This window comes from Ptiloglossa arizonensis, chromosome 9 (assembly GCF_051014685.1).
Source record: "Ptiloglossa arizonensis isolate GNS036 chromosome 9, iyPtiAriz1_principal, whole genome shotgun sequence".
NCBI lineage: Eukaryota > Metazoa > Arthropoda > Insecta > Hymenoptera > Colletidae > Ptiloglossa > Ptiloglossa arizonensis.
The window spans coordinates 18475582-18494734 of NC_135056.1; the positions used below are offsets into that span (position 1 = coordinate 18475582).

A 19153-nucleotide genomic window follows, 5' to 3' on the forward strand; every position below is an offset into this window, starting at 1 on the left:
TACGCATGGTCTTTCGATGTTATGTATAATTTCGTACATTTTCGACGAGATAAATTAAAAATATAGTCGTTAATAAATATTAAAATGTTGTTACCAGACTATTATGCACAGCTAATTATCTATCTGTATCTATCCGATGACAATAAATATGGCGTTGATTCGAATTCTCAAACGGAATGAAAGAACTAGAATAAAACAATGATCGCAATCATGAAATTTGCGACGTACGTTGATTTTTGTCAAATATTACATTTGAGAAGATTTTGTGTCCGAAACGATATTGTTCGTTTAACTAATCTCTGACATTTTGAGACGAAAATGTTGTGACGTTAAATGCTCCTGTTTCCATGGAAACCGATTTGAATTTTACCAATTCTTTTTATATTCGTTAAATATTTGCAGAATTTATTTTTATTCTTTTTGTGTATTGTATCATGGAAGAACTAGCGAGTTCTGACATTCGAATTGTACTAAACATAAAAGAAGGTAAATTTTATAGTTCACTATTTGTTAACCTTTTATTGACAATTTTATTTTGCAATTAACATAATACAAAAAATGGCAATTATTTATAAGTATTTTTTTTATATTCAGAAATATTTTTTTTATTTTCTCTAAAAAAAGTATATTACAAGTGTATTGTTAACAGAATAATTTAAAATCTTTAAGTTCTATATTTTTTTTTTTAAGTTAAAAGAACAAATTATTTGTTAAATTAGTAATACTGTACAAAGTTCTCGCATTAATGACCGTAGGTAAAGGGTTCGAGCAAATTTTACTACCTACGTTAGTGATTGCAACTTTAAATGGGCATTCGTTAGAAACTGAAATAATAGAACCTAACTCAAATCCTCAATATGATCATGCCTTGGTTTGGGAAATTGATAAGAATAGACTACGAAAGTAAGTATTATAAAGAAATCAAAAACTAATATATATAGTTATTTTAACAATTTTTTACTAAATAGAATGAGATCAGGACAAGTCCCATTAAAATTAGAATGTTTTGCTTCTAAAAGCAACGATAGTAAAGAAAAACTGGGATACATTTTGCTTAGTCTACGATCTGCACAGGTTTTTTCTAAATACGAAGATGTTAATGTAAAATCTCATTGGCATAAACTATTAGGACTGAGAAGTGACTACAAAATACATAAACCTGAGCTACTTCTTAGCCTAAGTATTCACGATCAAGAATCTACGATATTAAATCCTCAGTTAGAGGTAATAATTCATTTTCTATATTTAAAATTTCATTTAATACTTTAAGATAATATAAATGTCTAGAAATGTTATATTATCTATGAATTTATAGTTAAAGAATACAGAAGAGAACAAACAAACAGATTTTGAACCCAAAAAACTAACTCCAATTTTGCTTCACGATGAACGTCTTATACAATTGGGTCCCTTATCTAATTGTCATGAGTTATTCTTAATGAATATCATAGCCATATCTGCAACAAATATAGATTTATTATTACCAACAAAATATTATACAGATATGAAAAATAATTTATATTTCTGGTGTAAAATATTAGAAAATGATGTATATTTTAATCAGGCTAAAAAAGAATATGGAGAACTTTGGGTACTAAATGAAAAAATTGTAATAAGGATCAGAAGTTCATTAGGAGTATTGAAATCGTATTTACAGATGAAACCATTTTTGTTCATACATTTGAAGTATAAAGATAATATAATAGGTCGATCAAAAATTAATTTACAACCGTTAATTCCTACCGATAATATTGAAGAATTTCTAGAAACTTGTAAAAATAATAGCAGTACTTTAAATCAGCGATGTTATTTACACAAAAAGGATGTTACTGAAAATAATGAAACAGAATCTAACAATTCATATCTTGATTTACAATTAAAATTACAATATGTAGGAATTAAAACAGATATAGCAATGAGCACTTTGAGTACTCTTTTCAATGACATAGTTCCGCTTAATTCTACTAAAGAAACAAAAATTGATTCAAAACAATTAGTAAGTTGTTCCATTGTAAATGGTAATATCAATTTTATAATTTCAAGCACTAACATAAAAAAAAAAATTTAGAGATAAACATGTTCACTTTCGTTCAAATGCAATTTCCAGAATTATAGTGAAATAGACTGCCATAGAAATCCTGCTGGTGATTTTGGAAAATGTACTAATGGAGTTCAAATGTTCAACTTCCCAAATGAATGCAATATTCTGAATAAGCATTCCTTAAATTGTGAAGTTAAAAAAAATCAACCAATTAATACTATATGTTCACAATTGGTTGACACATTACCATATCAGTGTAATGTCAATGATTGTTCTAAAAGTGTAGAAGCATATCACTGTTATTGTTTGAACATTTTACTGATAGCAATTAAATCGGTATCTCCAAAACTAACAGTACCAAATATTGAAATTCGGTATTTACTAATTTGAGAGCTAAAATTCTGATATTATCATGTTACTGAAAATTTTCAAGGTAAACATATATTTTACTATGAATTCAGGTTCCATCATCCAAAAACTGAAATTATATCAACATTTTATCCAAAAATGCCACTTTTATTAGGGGAAAAAATAAAATTACAAGATATAGGATGTAAATTACATTTTATATCTGCAACAAATGAAATTCAAGAGTTGTTATTATCTTTTCCACCCAAAATTAGTATACATAAAATAGAAGGAAGTAAAAAAACATGTATATCTCAGAGTGTGGTTAATGTAAAACAACTATTTCATCAAAATAAGGTAATGTAATACAAAAAAATAATATTTTTCAATTATAGATACAAATCTATTAAAATTTAATGAATCTTCCTCAGTCTGAATGTCAATGTGATGTACCATTGTATGATATGGAACAAAATAATATTGGTAATTTAGATATTATGCTGAACTTGGAGGATAATGGTCCATATTATAGAATTAAGAAAAAAGCACCTAGTAAGTTCTTCTACATATTTTTATACATATTGAAAAATATTTATTACACCTTTGTATACATACTTTTGAATTAGGTGAAAACTTAGGCCCACCAATCTTAGATGATAGTTTAGCATACAAAATAGTTGATGAATTGGAAACGTGGAAAGAACGACAAAAGGAAATATTTAAAGTTGAAGTAAAATTCTATATCAGTATAAAATGAGTACAAATATGTTTACATAAAATATATTATATACAATTTTTTTTTTAATAACTTAGTTGAAAAGAAAAGAAGATCGTCATTTAAATTTATTAAGTCAAGAGTGGCAAAAACACAGAGAAAGCTTAGAAACAAAACTTGCATGTAGTGTTGAACAATGTAAATTATTAGCAAACAGTTTAAACAATGCTACAGATGACTTAAGAACACGAAGATTGAAAAGTCTTGAAAAAGAAACTAGATTAATTAAAGCAAATGAAGATTTGCAATGGAGATATGAAATAAAATTACAAGAACTCAAGGAATCATTTCATACGATGCAAGAGGAACTTATGTTGAAGGTCAGTAAAATCACTCACTTTCTTTAGTATGCAACGAATAATGCATGTTTAACATCTTACAGATTAATGCTCTTGAAAAAAAAAAAACTACTTTAGAAACACAAGTTGAACAATTAAGTACTGAAAATGAAAGATTGCAATTGTTTGTAGCAAAACAAACAGAAGAATTGGAAACTTATCAAAAAGGTTCTTTAACACAGGATCAAACAGCAAACTTGTTACAAGAATTAAAAACACTTGAAGAAAAATTACAGAATGCGCATGAAAATAAATCATTCTTCAAAGAACAATGGGCAAAAGCAGTTCGTGAAATACACAGAATGAAAATGGAGCATCAACAAGCAATACAAGTTCAAATAAAAAATAGTAAAGAGGAATTACAAAATTTGAAGTATGTATAATTTATAAATATATTCCATTAAAAATTAATACATAAAATTACATTATAATAGACATGCATCATATTTATTGTTTTTACACAGCCTAGAAGAGTTATTATATGCAGATTCCACTGCTTTAACAGATGACAAAATTTTGTTAAATCAAATTCAAAAGGAAATTGACGTGATTAAACCAAAACCATCCTTCATTGAAAAAGATACTTATTGTCAAATTTTTACACCAACTAATGTAGGTTCTAAAATTTCACAAAGTAATAATAAAGATAAATTAAAAAGGTCAGAGGAGAACAATGAACGATTGCAAGCACTACTTGAAGAACGTGATTCTCTTTTGAAAACCGGCAGTTACACAATTGATGATACAGTTATTATAAAATTGAATACAGAAATAAGATCTTTAATGGTAAAATAGTTAACAAATTTTTAATTATACGTGAAGTACACTATAAGCTGTATACATTAATACTAGTAAATCCATTAATTCACACATTATTTTTATAAAATTTATTTATAAAAATAATAACCTAATATAATATTATAGAATATTTTGTAACTCCCTTTAGATGTATGTACGTGTTTATTAAAATAAATACAGTATATTAGTAGTTGTATTGGTAGTACTAATTGTAATTTATTTATTCATAACGTAAAAGAGATTTGTAGTTTATCGTACACTTCAAATTACAAAATTAACATGGATTCTTTGTACTATATAAAAACTAATTTCTTTATATTTACATTACAATTTATTTATATTAATATAAAATAGATTTTAAGTTTTACATTATATTTCTTAATGAAAACATTAGGTTAAAGAAAATCTTGTTGATCGAACGTCAATCGTTTTTATAATACCCTTACCAAGTATAGAAAAGTCTTGTATCATTGCGGAAACATTTAAAATTAATCGACCATCATTGTCATATTTTCGACAATTTACATTTGATACTTTAAAATCTTTAACTTCTAAGGCTGTAGGTTTTAGTAACACCCCTATTACTGTGCCACCAAAAGTATCATAAAAAAATAGAGCAAATTCGCCATAACCATCCTGAAATTTAAAATATTAATAATTAATTAAAGAATTACGAAACTAATAGGTTATCCAATTTTGTCGTTCGATAAAACTTATTGAATAGACATAGAACTCAATAGAAGTATTATATAGAATAATTAATGTTTTAACTCACTCTTAACTCCATTAAAAAACATTGTACAGGATCAAAATCTACAACTGGTATTTTTTGTTGTGAGTGTTTTTTATAAGGATGCCAATCTATGACAGGACACGTTTTACTAACGTCAATTGCCTGTAGTTTTCTAGAAACCATTTGTGGCTTTAAATGTATTAAACAATCATATTCTGTGAGCGGTGGCCTAAACAAAGGCTTGACATCTATTGCACCTTTTGTAAAAAGTTGATATTCGAACAATTTTAAACATTCTCTTGCTAACAGAGCAATACGATTTAAAATTAGAGTAGTTGGTGCTTTTTTAGTCCATAATGATTTTTGTTGATCATAAGGAGTTGATATAAATAATGGTGGTAAAGTATCACGAGATGATCCGAAAAGGGTCTCCACGGCTATGATTTCTTCTCCTATTATTACATATAGAATATTAGCAACCATAAACATAGTAAGTTTTAATTTTACTATAAAATACTTACTAGACATTTCATTGTTAAAATTGACAATAACAGGATCTGTATTCCAATGACCTCTTGCAAAAACTTCTAATACTCTCAAGAATGCTACTTGAGGCATCTGAGGAGGTCTATATGGAGCTGGTGTTAAGTACATTGAAGCTACAAGTAACTCAACTACTACATCTGGTATATGAGAATCATCCAATAATTGAGCAGATAACCAACGTTTCGTTAAACGACAAGTACCTCCAAACGATGGTTGTTGGGCATGCAATCTACCAAGTGAGTAATATAATATTAATTTTTAATCGTAAAGAAATAATCGTTCTTGTTTTTATAAATTATCCTTACCCATGTAAAGCACCTGTTAGTTTCGGTAAATTGAACAACTTATTTTCCAACTCAATTGAATCTTCATTATCTTTATATTGAATGACTCCGTTCTCGGTTATTTGTTGCTTTAGACAGGCAATTTCTTTTTGATGTGCTATTCTTAATCGAAACACAAATCCTTCCTAATAACATGTTACTAGGTTTGAACAAATCGTCTACATTTAATCCCAAATCTAACAAAATTATTGTTAGGTAATAAATAATTAAATATATTAACCTTGTATACATCGATGTATGACAAATTTGCATTTGCTTTTAACATACATTGCTGCCTAAGACACTCTGCAATTTGTATATGAAAAGCAGCTTTTGTTTTTCTAAACGCTTCTAACTCATCTGGCCACTTTCCACTGGTTGATAATTGCAAGCTTACTTCAAGTGGACAAACATATCTGGGAGCTGTAGTAATGTTTTTTGACAATACTAAACAATTTTCTCTCTCTACAATAATTTTATTATCTGGTCGATAAACCGTCGCAAGTGGTGGAAAAACATCTGTATATCGGAACACTGCACTGGATCCTTGAACTCCGTGTATCGATAAAGGAATGTCCGTCAGCGACATTAACTCCTTTTCAAAACTGTTAAATACATTTACCGCCTTCATAGTAGCTTCTTCACCCGTACCATACGAAAAATGCGTTAGTTTCACCTAAATGTTTCGAAAAGGTTTATTTAATTATTCAAGTACCAAAAAGTACAATCTGTTATAATTACCTTTGATAATTTTAAACATTCTTCCATTTCATCAGCAACGTATATAAACTGATGATCGAGGTCAAGTTTTTGTAGCAATAAGAAAGTTACAATGTTTTTACATATCAGTCTTTTAGCTGATATTGTTTTGCCTTTTGACCAAACTACAGTTTCCCGTATAGATCCATCTTGAAATCGACGTAATTCTGACTTTTCACACCAAAACTGTCTAAATGAAGCTGCCTAAAATGCAATTTTAGTTGTATTAAAATAAACTAACACTACTTATTACTGTACTTAAACAATTTACTCACATCTGGCAAATTTGCTTCAGGACCTTTATCAACAATATTATAACAGAACTCTGGATTTAATTCTAGTCCAATAAAAATTTCTCCAACATCATCATGAACATCTTCTGTACATTCCCACTCTGCAACTTTCTTTGGTAAAACACAAATTTGTTGCACTCTATTTGTCAGTCCTTCTCTCAGTACTTTATGAAGAATTTTTATTGCTTGATCTCGATAATTAGGACCATAGTCTAATTTGTCAATGGGAGTTGATTTAGCATCCACTAGATTTTTTAATATCTGAGCATTCTTAAAACTTCATGGTTTATTAACTTTATAGTTTCACAAATCAATTTAAAACTATCACTTTTATTACTATGGACTATGTAAAAATAATTACCATATAAGATGATCAAATGCCCTGTAGAATGGTACCTTTCTCATGAAAAGTGATTGAAAGCTATCAGCATGTGCACTGTCTAAGTGATTCAAACAAAGTGTTGCTTCTCGTTGTATCCAAGAAAAAGTAGCTTTAGACATATATCCTACTATATTATAATAACCAGTATGGTCTAAAAATACACAGTCATAATACTTTTTATAATTTAAAATCATTTTTTCACTGTCTTTATTTTGATTCATTGTGATTCCAGTTTCAGACCAACTAACTTGCACTAGTAAGAAAATGTGCATTATTAGAACTAATAAAATAGCCATTTTTTTCAATGTCAATATCTATCCAGAATGTATCTTACCTAAGTTAGTCCATACATTCCTCACTATTTGATAACTACTCATAAATGTATTCAACTTTTTAACAGATAATAAATACAAAACAAACATTGTTATGACATATCCATTAAAGTCTGCAAAATCTTTTGTCAATTCACGTTGAGCTAACCATATCTTTAGTAAAATAATACCATCTCTTAAGTTTGGATATTCTTTTATCAGTTTGCTATTTTCTGAATTCATTCTTGACATTAATAAATCGTGAAGAATTAGGGAATTATAATGTGGTGTTGGTGTCGGTGATACGCTTTCTACAAATATAATATTTATAAAAGTAATGTAATTTTGAAAATAAAAAGATGAAGTATTTAAAACATACCATTTTTTATGTCTGTGAAAAACCATCTAGGTTTAACGTTATTCTTTTCTGGTAAAAATCTACTTAGGTTAAAACTTTCTTCTTGGACTGATATATGTATCAATACGTTGATTTTTCTACCTAATTTTCCATTTGGTACAATTTTTAACATTGGTCTTAAATTATTTCCAACAAATTTTTTATCTTCAGCAATATCGTCAGTGATATTGGATGCTATGCATGCCAAATACATTGCTTTCTTTTTTATATATCTATAATTTTGGTAATCAATGTTTTGAAACATTTTAGTAGGCATTTCAATCATTACATCTACAGTAATATTTGGACCAACTGTAGCATCAAATGCATAAGACCCTATCACAGCAATATTTGATGGTTTCAAAAATTTAAATTCACCTTTTGTTTTTTTTCCTGTATTAGGCATTGGAATGTGCATTTTTAATTTTTTTTGTAATTTCTTCTGTGCAAGCTAAAATTATAATTTAAAATATAATATCTTATTCCAATACTTCACATTTTACCAGACTAAAACTACAAACCTGATATTGTTCTGTTTCTTTTATCGATTTTATAGTTTCCTCTAATTTCTCAAACCAAACATAAAATAAAGTTTTATATTTATCTTTAATTCTAATTTCATTTAACATTTCTTCTATTTGTAGTCTGAATAAATTAGAATGAAATAAATTTTCTGTTTCTCTGAGTTGATTTAATTCTTCGACAGTTGGTGGTTTATATAAATCGCGTTCTAACTTTTTTCTCTTTTTTGGTATAGTATTATCTTGAGGATCATCAATCATTCTTTTTATATTTTGATTAGGTTTTAAATAAGAATTATTTCTTGCATTGATTTCTTGCACTTTCACTTCTTCATTGTCATCTTCTTGATCTTCACTTTCGATTTCATCATTAGAATAATGATCACTTTCAAGTGCTGACTCGTCAGAAGGATTCATTAAATCATTTATATTTGCCTGGAGTAGACAATATTTATATGTCTTAATCACATTATGTAGATACATGTTTAAGGTTATACACATATAATAAAACTTCTATTTGCCATTTAAAGTAACATACATACCTTGTAAAGTACTTTCATCTTTATCTCTCAATTATCCAATCACTCTAATTTTAGTCTTCTAATATACCTAAAATATTTATTTAAAGTATTTAGAGAAGTCAAAATGCCACTTTTCACGTGCTCGTTATTTAAACCTGCAATGCTCCCACGTGAATCATATTATTCAACATTACCGCCATTACGGATTTTAAGTTATTGCGCATACTCCTGTCATTCTTTTGTGTTACCGGTAGTCTATTTCAAATTTTGCTCCATTCAATAAGGTACCGATTAATGTTACGAATTAAGAGTAATATCTGTAGGGTAGTAAATTATTTTAATTCCTTTGATGAAGAGAGCAAATACATTACGCCTCTGTCATTTATTATTATATATTTATCAAACATGTTAAGATGTTCTACATCATATTTTAAGATATCAATTACTAATTATTTTTACATTATAGGCAACACGTATATAAGAAAAATAAATCATACACACTCTAAAAATTATCATACAAAACCATTAACAATAAGTTCAAACTTATATCTATCGCTAGACGTTGCAGATAGAAAAATATATTGCGTTTTTTATATTGTATGAACATACGTATAAGGTTGTCGCGTCAAAATGCGTTAAAAATCGTACTACATAGTAGATCGCATATATAACGCAATATAATCTATACAAAATATAGCAAAAATCTCATCATTTTCTAGAATTAAAATAAGTAAAATACAGGCTTAATAATAAGCTAAATATTATATATATATATATGAGTGATTTATAATGGTATGCAAATACATATGTTCATATATGTATTGCTATTACAAAAGGGAGAAATTTTCTATAATAATTGTATACTATGTGTGCCTCTTAAATTACAAAAATAATAAATATTGTAATAAAATTGTTTTGTTTCATAATATTGTATTAAGATTATATTAAATTGAGAAACTAACAAATATAACCAATCATTAAAGGATAAAGTAAATAATAAGTATAAAATATTATAATTTTTGCTTTTGCAATTGAAAAACTGAATAATAAAAGACTTATAAACATCAATTTCACATAGTAAATAATGTAATAACAGTTTTGCAATCACAGTGATCTTCACAATGGAAGCCCACATTTATTTGAAGGAAGAACATGAAACGAATATTCATATCAAAACAAGTTGCAACAATACTACATATATGCATTATCATAGATATCTTTAACATGATATTAAAAATCTGTAGAGTATAAATGTATTGTACTACAACGTAAAACTTATTTTGCACCATTTTTGGAAGAATAATTCATACATGGAAGAGGCTTTATTGCCCTCAACATATGTACAAATGAATGAAAAATATATTGTGTTACATTAAATTACAGTTGATTAATGATTAAATATTATTCACGTTAATTATGAATTACTTAATGTTCTATGATTGAGTGGAAAGGTGGGATTTGGAAAACTAAAACAAACAAACTTTATAATTAGCACCTTCTTAGGTTATTGAAACCAAACATACAAGAGTGCATTTTGACAATAATAATAATGTGCAAAACATACATTTTTTTAATAAAGAAATTTTTTTGAAAAGAAGCTTCCAACAAAATACAACATTACATCGCATTCAATCAATATTTCTTTCTTTTATAAGTATCATACGATATGATATTCCTTACTGCATAACTTTTGACAAAATGATATGCAATTTTTATATATCCCAAGAAATTGTGTTGTTTTCAGAGATCTATTAACTTAGATATGCATTATTAATTTAGATTTGCAAGTAAAATAAATAACATTTATTTCGAAAATTATGCAGTAAAAATTATAATACTTCAAAAATTATGTATTTAGTAAAAATTACAATACAATCACCTGTAGATAGAAGAAGCACATAAAAATAATTAATTCGTCTAAATTTTATAGTATTTGAGATGGTTGATAAATTTATAATGTTATAGATCAACAAGCAGCACAACCAAACAGTCTAAACTTTTGAACAAGTGCATATTAAAATTTTCTTTTAGACAGTGTTATAATCATACATTAATGAGCTTAATATAATTTCTAGATTATTCAGATCAATATTGATGCATTGATCGCAGTAATCTTATTAAGCAAATATGCAAGATAGAGTTTTGTTCTGGTAATTAATTCAAAAAGTTTTCTAATATTTACACAATTCACAATAAACAGAATGATGTACAATGATGTTGGTTGATAATAAAATATAATATAATACATTAATACATACTATCATCTTAAAGCATACTATGATCACATTAATTATTAAATTATTGGATATGAAAAGTAATTACAATAATTCATTGCACATTTCAGGAGCAAGTAGCATTGTTTCTTTGCATGTATCAATAGTTATGCTGAAATGCAGAGAGCTCATACATGAATTAATGATATTTGGAATATCTTTCCTAATTTGTTATTAAGCAATATATATAATTCTGTATACAGTAGAAACTAATAATTTTCCAATACCATTATCGAAATATGTTGATTTCATAGGTACATAAAGAAATTATAAGTTTTGGTTAAATAGAACTAGAGAGCATACACCACTGTAAAAAATTATTTTCAAAAATCACTATAACAAGTAATGTGATGAATAATAATGCTACTTCAATAATTTATAATATTGAAAACTAAAATGTCAAAATATTAATGCCTCTACACTACTATATGATTGGTCCAATCACAATTAAACCAATTACACACAATCTTATATATTTAATATTCATTACTTTTAGGCCCTAAGTTTGGAACTATAACTTTACCACAAATTTCAGAAGACTAATGTATTCATTTTTTTTTAATACAGCATTTAATGTTTCACTGGAATACATTTAAAGAAAAACTAAAATATAAGGACATCAATTTTGTTAAATAGTGATACTTCAACTTAGGACAGTACTAATAGCCATATAGATCTATAGTTTCTTAATGTTAAAAGTTGCAAAAAATAGAATCTTTTAATAGAAAAGATTTGTTAACATTCTTCTCCATTTAATATAATTTTAAATGTATACAACTATTTTTCGAGCAATTCAATAAGAACTGATGTTCTTATTCTTTATGTACATTAATTACTATAGTTGAAATTCTTGTAACTTAATTCATTCGTATAGTATCATTAATAGTTTGACCTTTAATAGACAGCAGTTTCATCTGCAGATATAGCCAATTCTTCATCACTCCAATCACTAACTCCAAATCCTGATGAACCGTGGAAACTGCGTGATCTTGCAACATGACTAAAACCAAAGCAAATAATATTTTTCTTGAGCTAAAACTATCTAAAGAAAGAACCAGTTACTAAATATTTTATATTTCTTTATAAATGATGATTATCTGTTAAATAACTATATTGAATATTTCAACGTGTTAGAGGGTTGTACCTATGTAACATAAAAATTCTTTAAAAACTGCAGTAATTTTGTTAATTAAACATTTCTATGTAAGCAGCTTCATTCGACCAAGAGCAGCTTGGTTCTTTCTTGGATCATGCAAATAAAAGAAATCAATATATAAGGCTCAAGAAATTAATCTAGCTGCATATTGCAATAATAAGCCAAAACAAACTAGGCTCAAATTTCTGCCTTGCATACTCATTATAAAGAACTGTATATATTAGTTTAATTTCTATTTCATTTACAAGTAACATCCTTGTAATAAAAATAAATAATCAGTTTTGTAGCTGAGTTTACTAAAACAAAATCCATATGGAAAATATGCTATGAAATAAGGAATGAATAATATGGATTTTATATATATTTCTCACGTGACAAAATTAAAAGCAATCGTCAGATATTGTACATCAAAAAATCATATGAAACACTAGGTTGTTCAATAAGTTTTGTCGTTTTTTCCATTGGAAAAAAATACTATGACACTTCAACTTTGAATAACTGTAAATATACGAATGAGTCGACAGATCTACATAAAGCTTCACACATGTTTATCAAAGAGTAGTGCCATCTTTAGAAAAAAAAAAGCGACGAACCTAATAGCTCCATTTCTTATCGAACGACAAAACTTATTGAGCAACCTATTAGAAGCACATCCATAGTATTCATATATTAAGTGTGCATTGTAATAGGCAATGAATTAAAGTGAAAATAAATAAAATAAAAAATTAGCATTATTACAACATGATTTTCTCAAGAGGTCATATAAAAATTGTGACATCGAAAAATTAAATTTTATAATGTACCTCTTAAGAAAATCTAAATCGCAAAATCAAACAAGTCTTTTTCGTACCACTTGCTTGTACCGATGGTCTCTATCATTAGATTATCGATCGCTATCGGTCCTACCAACACAGTGAAATAATTACTTTTTATATTAATGGGACAACAAAATGCTTTCATATTATTTTCTGTATTAATAGGTACAAACAACAATTGCATACCTTGGAGAAAGATTTGCATTCGCACTTTTTTTGGCTAAACCTGCTTTCCTTCTTCCTTCCATAGCTGCTTTCATAGGATCATAACTTTTACGACGTTTCCAATTTTGCATTTCAACTTCCCTTGCATTGGGTGTTATAGATTTTTTTGCTTCTTTTGGTTTTACTTTAGAACCCTATAATGACAACATTTTTTATAAATATGCTTGATACAAACGCACACGTTCTATATGGAAAGATACCTACAGTATTTGAAGTTTTGTTCAATCGCATACTAAAGCGTCCAGAATCAGTTCTACTAATACTTGTAATAGATTCAGATTTTCCTCGAGAATCATGTGTAACTGATTTATTTTTATTTATATTTGTTGGTAGTTTTGTTGGTTGAGAGTTTAATCTTGCTCTACGTAAGCTGTGATTAAATTCTTAGAATATACATATTGATAATACTGGCTACTTAAATATCAAGAATTCTTACCTAAATGCTCTATTATATTTAGTGTTTGAAATAGTATTCTGGGTGGTAGGCTGACGATCATCACTACTTTCTGTATCGCTAGGTTGATGTAATGTTTTTGACGCATTTTTATGTAGACTATGACTAGTGTCTTCATCGCTTTCATTATCTGAATCCACCAAAGGTGAACGACAGACTGTAATACGAGCTGACATAGCTGATACAACATTTTGTGTTGTTTGTAAGTAATAAGATGTCTCTAGATCACTATCACTTTCCTGTTCATTAATAATTGAATAACGATTATTTATGATAAAGATATGTTTTATAAAGAATATGTGCATATATCTACCAATTGTGGACTACATGGTGGAGGTACTTGATTGTCATTTCGGGTAAAATTTAATTCGTTGTCAGACCATTCATTAGCCAATGAAAGAGCACCACCAGTTCCATGAAAACTTGCCGAACGTAATACAGAATTATCGTGGCTAAAAAAATATTAGTCATTTCAAAGGTTACAGTTATGTGCTGAATGTTTTCAAAAATATTTTGTAATTATGTATATACTTTGCTGTACTATCTTCTGTGCTATGATGTTTCTTTGAATTATCTATTAATTTCTTCCTCCCTTCAGCAGCTGCTTTCATTGGATCATAACTTTTCCTTCTTTTCCAATTTTGAAATTCTACTTCTTTTGATGTTAATGTTGAATTACTTCTACCAGACTTCTGATCTTTATTTAATTTCTGATTAGGTCGCTGAGTAGTAGAAATATGCTAAAAGTAATTTAAAAGCAGTTAAAATAGACTGAAATGTAATATAACGAAATACAAAATTCTAGATACACGATTATCAGAGATACTTACATGGGATGATTTTGGTGCTCTTATACTAAGCCTAGTACTGTCAGTTCTTGATATAGATACAGCCCTAGGTTTTGCAGATTCTGACTTTTTTAAAGGTTCTTTATAATGAGCATTCACATTACTTGTACGACTTCGATGATAATTTTGTTGTTTATTTAAAGATATTGTTGATTTTACTTCACTTTGTGCTCGTCTACGCCTTTCTTCAGGAGTTGTATTTGGAGTTGTATCAGATTCACAATTTAATCTATATATTATAAAACATTGCTTTGAATGTATTATGTTAATGTTTCATCACTTACTTTTGTAACATTAACTATTTTTAAAAAGTACCTAGCTCTTCTTATGCTAAAAGCTCGATTTAATTTAATTCCAGATGATATTGAAGCTAATGAAGGTTTTACTTGCTGTTCACCAGTTTCACTGCTACTGTCAGAAGCAACAACACACCTTCCCCCTGAAGATGTTCTATCAATGTCACTACTGTTAAAGCTACTGCGACGAGATAAATGGCTTTGTGATTTTACATTTCTGATATTTGCATTACTGCATGATCTTTGGATATTTATATTACGTTGAAGATTTGGACTACTTTGAAGAACACTGTTTGTTTTTGTCAGTGTTTCTTTATTATTAAAGCCAATACTTCCTTCATGGTAACTTGCAGTACTATTAGATTTCCTTAACATGTATGGACTTCAAGAAGTAAAATCTTTAGTATTGTATACATAAAATATTTTTAGACCTTATTCAATATACATACCTGTTTTCAACACAAGTAAAGTATCCAATGTTGTTAGCTTGTGTAGAAGATTTTGTCAAGTGCTTAGTTTTTTCTAACACTAGCGAATTAACAATTTTTGAAACTGTTTTACGAGTTACAATTGGACTGTTAGTTAATTTTGGTGTAGAAGGTCTTAAGCGACTCAAAACAGGGCTATTTGTATATGTGGTTTCGTCATCTCGATAGTATTTCGTACTACTTCTCCTGGACGTATTAGATTCAGTTGTATCAGATGTACATTCTCGCCTATGTCGTGAGGAACCAAATAATATTTCGAAATAACTAACAACCACGAAATATGAACTATATTTATGTATAAAAATAAATATGTAAAATAAAATTTCTTTTTTTACCTGTCCAAGGAACTACTTCGTCTTCCTAAATGAAGAGAAGCAAAATCTTTGGACGGACTACTTAATTCTGTATTTGCATCTTCAGTCTTAGATTTATTTGAACTCAAATATTTACGAATACTTCTCCTATTTTCACTGGTGTTGATTCTTCTAAAAAGAGATTCAGATAAACTTCCTCGCCTTGCCAAAGCACCATGCACTGGTGTTCGTTGTGAACTGTGTGGAGGTGTATTGTAACTGTTACTGGTATCATCATCCGATTCTCCACCAGAATCAATCAGTGTGTGTTGATTTGAAATTAAACCTATTCTTTCTTTTATTCGCAAGTACGATTCTGCATCTAAGCTGCTGTCACTTTGTTCCTGGAAATATATATCATTATGTAAGCATGATCTATTAAGTACATGTATATTCGAAATATCATTAAAGATAACAAATATTTCCTACATTGCGATTACGAGCCAGTCTTTGAGATCTAGTATGTATAGGAGACGGTATCTTGGAAGGACTTAGTGGAGGAGTACGACCAGTTGGCCCACCAATTGCTGGTGGAAGAGAATTATGTTCTGCTACTTGTGTAGCCCATTCTGATATCCACGTATTGTTGTCCCTTGAAACACTCATCTTTGAAATGAAAATATTTTAAATGTTTATAAAAAAATATTATCACACAACAATAATAAATATTTAATACACGATTAGTTTACCTTAAAGTTATGAATACATGCTTCATTGCTTTCATCTTCAGTTAAAATACCAACACTAAATACTTTGTCAATATCCATTCTTGCTTTCTCTTCATCTGTGTAATCTTTGTGTATTGTATATGTTCCTGCTTCACTAACTGCACCATCTGATCCTCCATCAACATTACTAACATTAAATACATCTATATTTGTTTCAACCAATTCATCTGGATTTACCTCCACTGTGTAACTAACACTAGATAAATTGTGTTCTTTTGCATTAATATTTTTATTCTTAGCATAATTAATGTTAGAAACTTTTTCAGAGACGTTATCAGATGAATGTTCATAATCATCTTCTTGATCTATATTCTTTGTATATAACTTTTCTGTATCATCATCATAATTATTTGTTTGAATTCGACTTAAATCATTTATGGTAGCAGATTTTTGAGGTACCCAATATGATGTACTTGTTTTCTCTGTATAACCAAGTTCTAAAGAGAAATTTTTATGAGGGAGTTTATTTGGTTTCGATTGTTCAAAAGATCTAGTCATTGAGTCTTGTTTACTTTGACAATTTGTCACTTTCATGGTAGGCTCAGATTTTTTTACAGTATTAGATGGTTTTAAAAATGTTCTTGATCCTAAAAGAGAGTACACTTTTACTACTATTATAAGAAATATAAAATACAGTAATAAAATAAAAATGTAGAAATATAAAAATAAAATATATAACAGAAAATAAAATGTTAATTTTAATATTAAAATTCAAAAGCATTAAATTTAATCTTTCAGTTTAATGTAGCTTAGTATTTTAATATTAATGCAATATTAGAATCATTAATGTCGACAGCCTACATACTGTGAGCATATCGAAGGTACTTGAGAAGAATATTAAAAAGGTGACTTCATCATGACTCACACTTTACAAATATAGTATTCCATTATATAGAATTTGCTCTTCAAAAGGAATTGGTCTTCAATGTTTAAAAAAGTAATTAAGCATTATTTCAAACATTATATTCTAAATGTATACTTATCATGCAAAATTATTAACTTCTATTTCAAATTAAAAGCACCTTATTAGTAGATTTTAGTACAGATAGAAAATCCATCTTTGTGGTAAGAGTAAATTTTTTATTTGTATAACTAATGTTTCATCTCATATTAGAGAATATGATACTATATGTCAAATGATTTAATAGTGTAAAGGTTAAATATCTATGCTTTAATTCAATTCAATAAAATTACCTAGTTGTTTCAGTTTTTCTGATAATTGATCTGTTTTTCTTTTTGTATCATCTTCACTACTGAAGTAACCTTCAGAATGTGTACTAGAAACTTTTTGTTTTTGCATTAAATTTGAAGAACACGAGGTACCAGTTCTTTTTGTATTTATTTCTACCTGAAAATTTATTTTAAATCTTGATTATATTCTTTTAAATTGGATATTTCATACTGTACTTCTAACATAATATTATACATCTAACACTGTTTAAATTATACTACATTAACATTTTTTATTAATTTCATACCATTTTATTTAAGATATACAAAGGTACCTACCTTAGATGTGGAAAGATTCCGTTTATGCCGGGCATTATATCTTTCAAACAAATTCTGATATTTGCTTGTATCAATTTCTTTATTACCAAAGTCAATTGTAAAAGCTAACGGAGCTTGAGATGCATATCTATCAGTGGAGTTTTTTGACATTACTTCTGACTGTTGGCTTTTATAGTCATTCTTTAAAATCTCCTTGTCTTGTGATAATTCTTTTTCTTTATTCTCAATACTCCCTTCCTGCTTTGTATTTTTTGATATTCGATTATCATCCAAATCTTTCGCGTAAATTTCAGAATTTTCGAGTTGTGCGTATATGATGGAACGGTCACATTTTTCGCTATCAAACGTTTTATTTTCAAGAGACGAAAATGAATTTCCGAGATCGCGAACATTTTCGTTGTCTTTCTGAATGCCGTCATTAAATTCCATCGAATTACTCGCCAAAAGTTGAGTGTCAACCTCTTTGGAGGTGTTCTTTTCTACTTCCATATTCACAGCCATTGAATATTCTAATTTTAAACATCCGTAATTAGAATACTAACGTTCTCTATGACACTACTATCTATTACAATTAATTCGTAAATGCCACTCCTATAATTACATTTCACTGCTTGATGGTAACGTCATGTAAAATTCAATATAGTACAAAATTTCTCTGACACATCGACACAGGTGCGTCTATCGTACGCCATTGACGGCAAAAAGTGTCAACATTCACGATTACCAATGCATGGAAGAAAATATTCCTAACTTGAAAGCCTTACACCTGAGAAATAAACGTACAGATTAGAATTATAATTCATTAATTACAAAGAGAAAACAAATATTATTGAAAGGAATATCATATTATCTTGTATATTAATAAATAACTTGTAATAATTGCATACAACAAGGCATAAAGCTAATCGTTCAACTTTAGTAC

At 28.1% G+C, this 19153-nt stretch overlaps 3 protein-coding genes across 7 annotated transcripts; 1 reads left to right on the forward strand and 2 right to left on the reverse strand.

The window, feature by feature from the left end:
• Window positions 1-4455, forward strand: Rha (rha). 3 transcript variants are annotated; one of them, XM_076319930.1, is made up of 11 exons: window positions 1-486; window positions 756-903; window positions 969-1224; window positions 1316-1996; window positions 2108-2415; window positions 2503-2746; window positions 2821-2941; window positions 3016-3119; window positions 3203-3484; window positions 3547-3875; window positions 3967-4455. In XM_076319930.1, the coding sequence occupies exons 1-11, from the start codon at window positions 435-437 to the stop codon at window positions 4295-4297; spliced, it is 2856 nt and encodes a 951-aa protein (XP_076176045.1). In that variant the 5' UTR covers window positions 1-434; the 3' UTR covers window positions 4298-4455. The 3 variants fall into 3 exon arrangements, with proteins under 3 accessions (XP_076176045.1, XP_076176046.1, XP_076176047.1); XM_076319931.1 differs by lacking the exon at window positions 3016-3119 and having other exon boundaries at window positions 3339-3484; XM_076319932.1 differs by lacking the exon at window positions 1316-1996.
• Window positions 4456-4561: 106 nt separating this feature from the next.
• On the reverse strand, window positions 4562-9237 carry Mat89ba (nucleolar protein 6 Mat89Ba). The gene is made up of 12 exons (XM_076320253.1): window positions 9108-9237; window positions 8566-9000; window positions 8027-8495; window positions 7671-7958; window positions 7316-7589; window positions 6937-7231; window positions 6644-6865; window positions 6144-6578; window positions 5885-6048; window positions 5555-5808; window positions 5076-5485; window positions 4562-4936 (listed from the first exon to the last, which is right to left on the reverse strand). Exons 1-12 carry the CDS (start codon window positions 9123-9125, stop codon window positions 4691-4693), a joined length of 3510 nt encoding a protein of 1169 aa, XP_076176368.1. The 5' UTR covers window positions 9126-9237; the 3' UTR covers window positions 4562-4690.
• Window positions 9238-11063: 1826 nt separating this feature from the next.
• LOC143151274 (uncharacterized) lies at window positions 11064-18991 on the reverse strand. Of its 3 annotated transcripts, XM_076320252.1 has the most exons (15): window positions 18228-18991; window positions 17917-18066; window positions 16684-17309; window positions 16424-16600; window positions 15977-16338; window positions 15603-15869; window positions 15173-15535; window positions 14840-15086; window positions 14541-14749; window positions 14323-14461; window positions 13992-14248; window positions 13760-13925; window positions 13517-13689; window positions 13366-13417; window positions 11064-12359 (listed from the first exon to the last, which is right to left on the reverse strand). In XM_076320252.1, the coding sequence occupies exons 1-14, from the start codon at window positions 18730-18732 to the stop codon at window positions 13399-13401; spliced, it is 3660 nt and encodes a 1219-aa protein (XP_076176367.1). In that variant the 5' UTR covers window positions 18733-18991; the 3' UTR covers window positions 11064-12359; window positions 13366-13398. The 3 variants fall into 3 exon arrangements, with proteins under 3 accessions (XP_076176367.1, XP_076176366.1, XP_076176365.1); XM_076320251.1 differs by lacking the exon at window positions 13366-13417 and having other exon boundaries at window positions 11065-12359; window positions 13760-13916; XM_076320250.1 differs by lacking the exon at window positions 13366-13417 and having other exon boundaries at window positions 11066-12359; window positions 18228-18990.
• Window positions 18992-19153: the final 162 nt, after the last annotated feature.

What these genes read in the sequence shown, in the direction of transcription:
- Rha (XM_076319930.1), top strand. Translation starts at nt 435, where the DNA reads ATGGAAGAACTAGCGAGTTCTGACATTCGAATTGTACTAAACATAAAA. An exon ending in AAGAGGAACTTATGTTGAAG is followed by an intron (nt 3,485 to 3,546) that starts GTCAGTAAAATC and finishes AACATCTTACAG; the next exon opens with ATTAATGCTCTTGAAAAAAA. An exon ending in GAGGAATTACAAAATTTGAA is followed by an intron (nt 3,876 to 3,966) that starts GTATGTATAATT and finishes GTTTTTACACAG; the next exon opens with CCTAGAAGAGTTATTATATG.
- Mat89ba (XM_076320253.1), bottom strand. An exon ending in GAATGTATGGACTAACTTAG is followed by an intron (nt 7,590 to 7,670) that starts GTAAGATACATT and finishes TTTTCTTACTAG; the next exon opens with TGCAAGTTAGTTGGTCTGAA. An exon ending in TTTTAACAATGAAATGTCTA is followed by an intron (nt 5,486 to 5,554) that starts GTAAGTATTTTA and finishes ATGTAATAATAG; the next exon opens with GAGAAGAAATCATAGCCGTG.
- LOC143151274 (XM_076320250.1), bottom strand. Translation starts at nt 18,732, where the DNA reads ATGGCTGTGAATATGGAAGTAGAAAAGAACACCTCCAAAGAGGTTGAC. An exon ending in GACTGGCTCGTAATCGCAAT is followed by an intron (nt 16,339 to 16,423) that starts GTAGGAAATATT and finishes ATATATTTCCAG; the next exon opens with GAACAAAGTGACAGCAGCTT. An exon ending in TTTAGCATAAGAAGAGCTAG is followed by an intron (nt 15,087 to 15,172) that starts GTACTTTTTAAA and finishes TATAATATATAG; the next exon opens with ATTAAATTGTGAATCTGATA.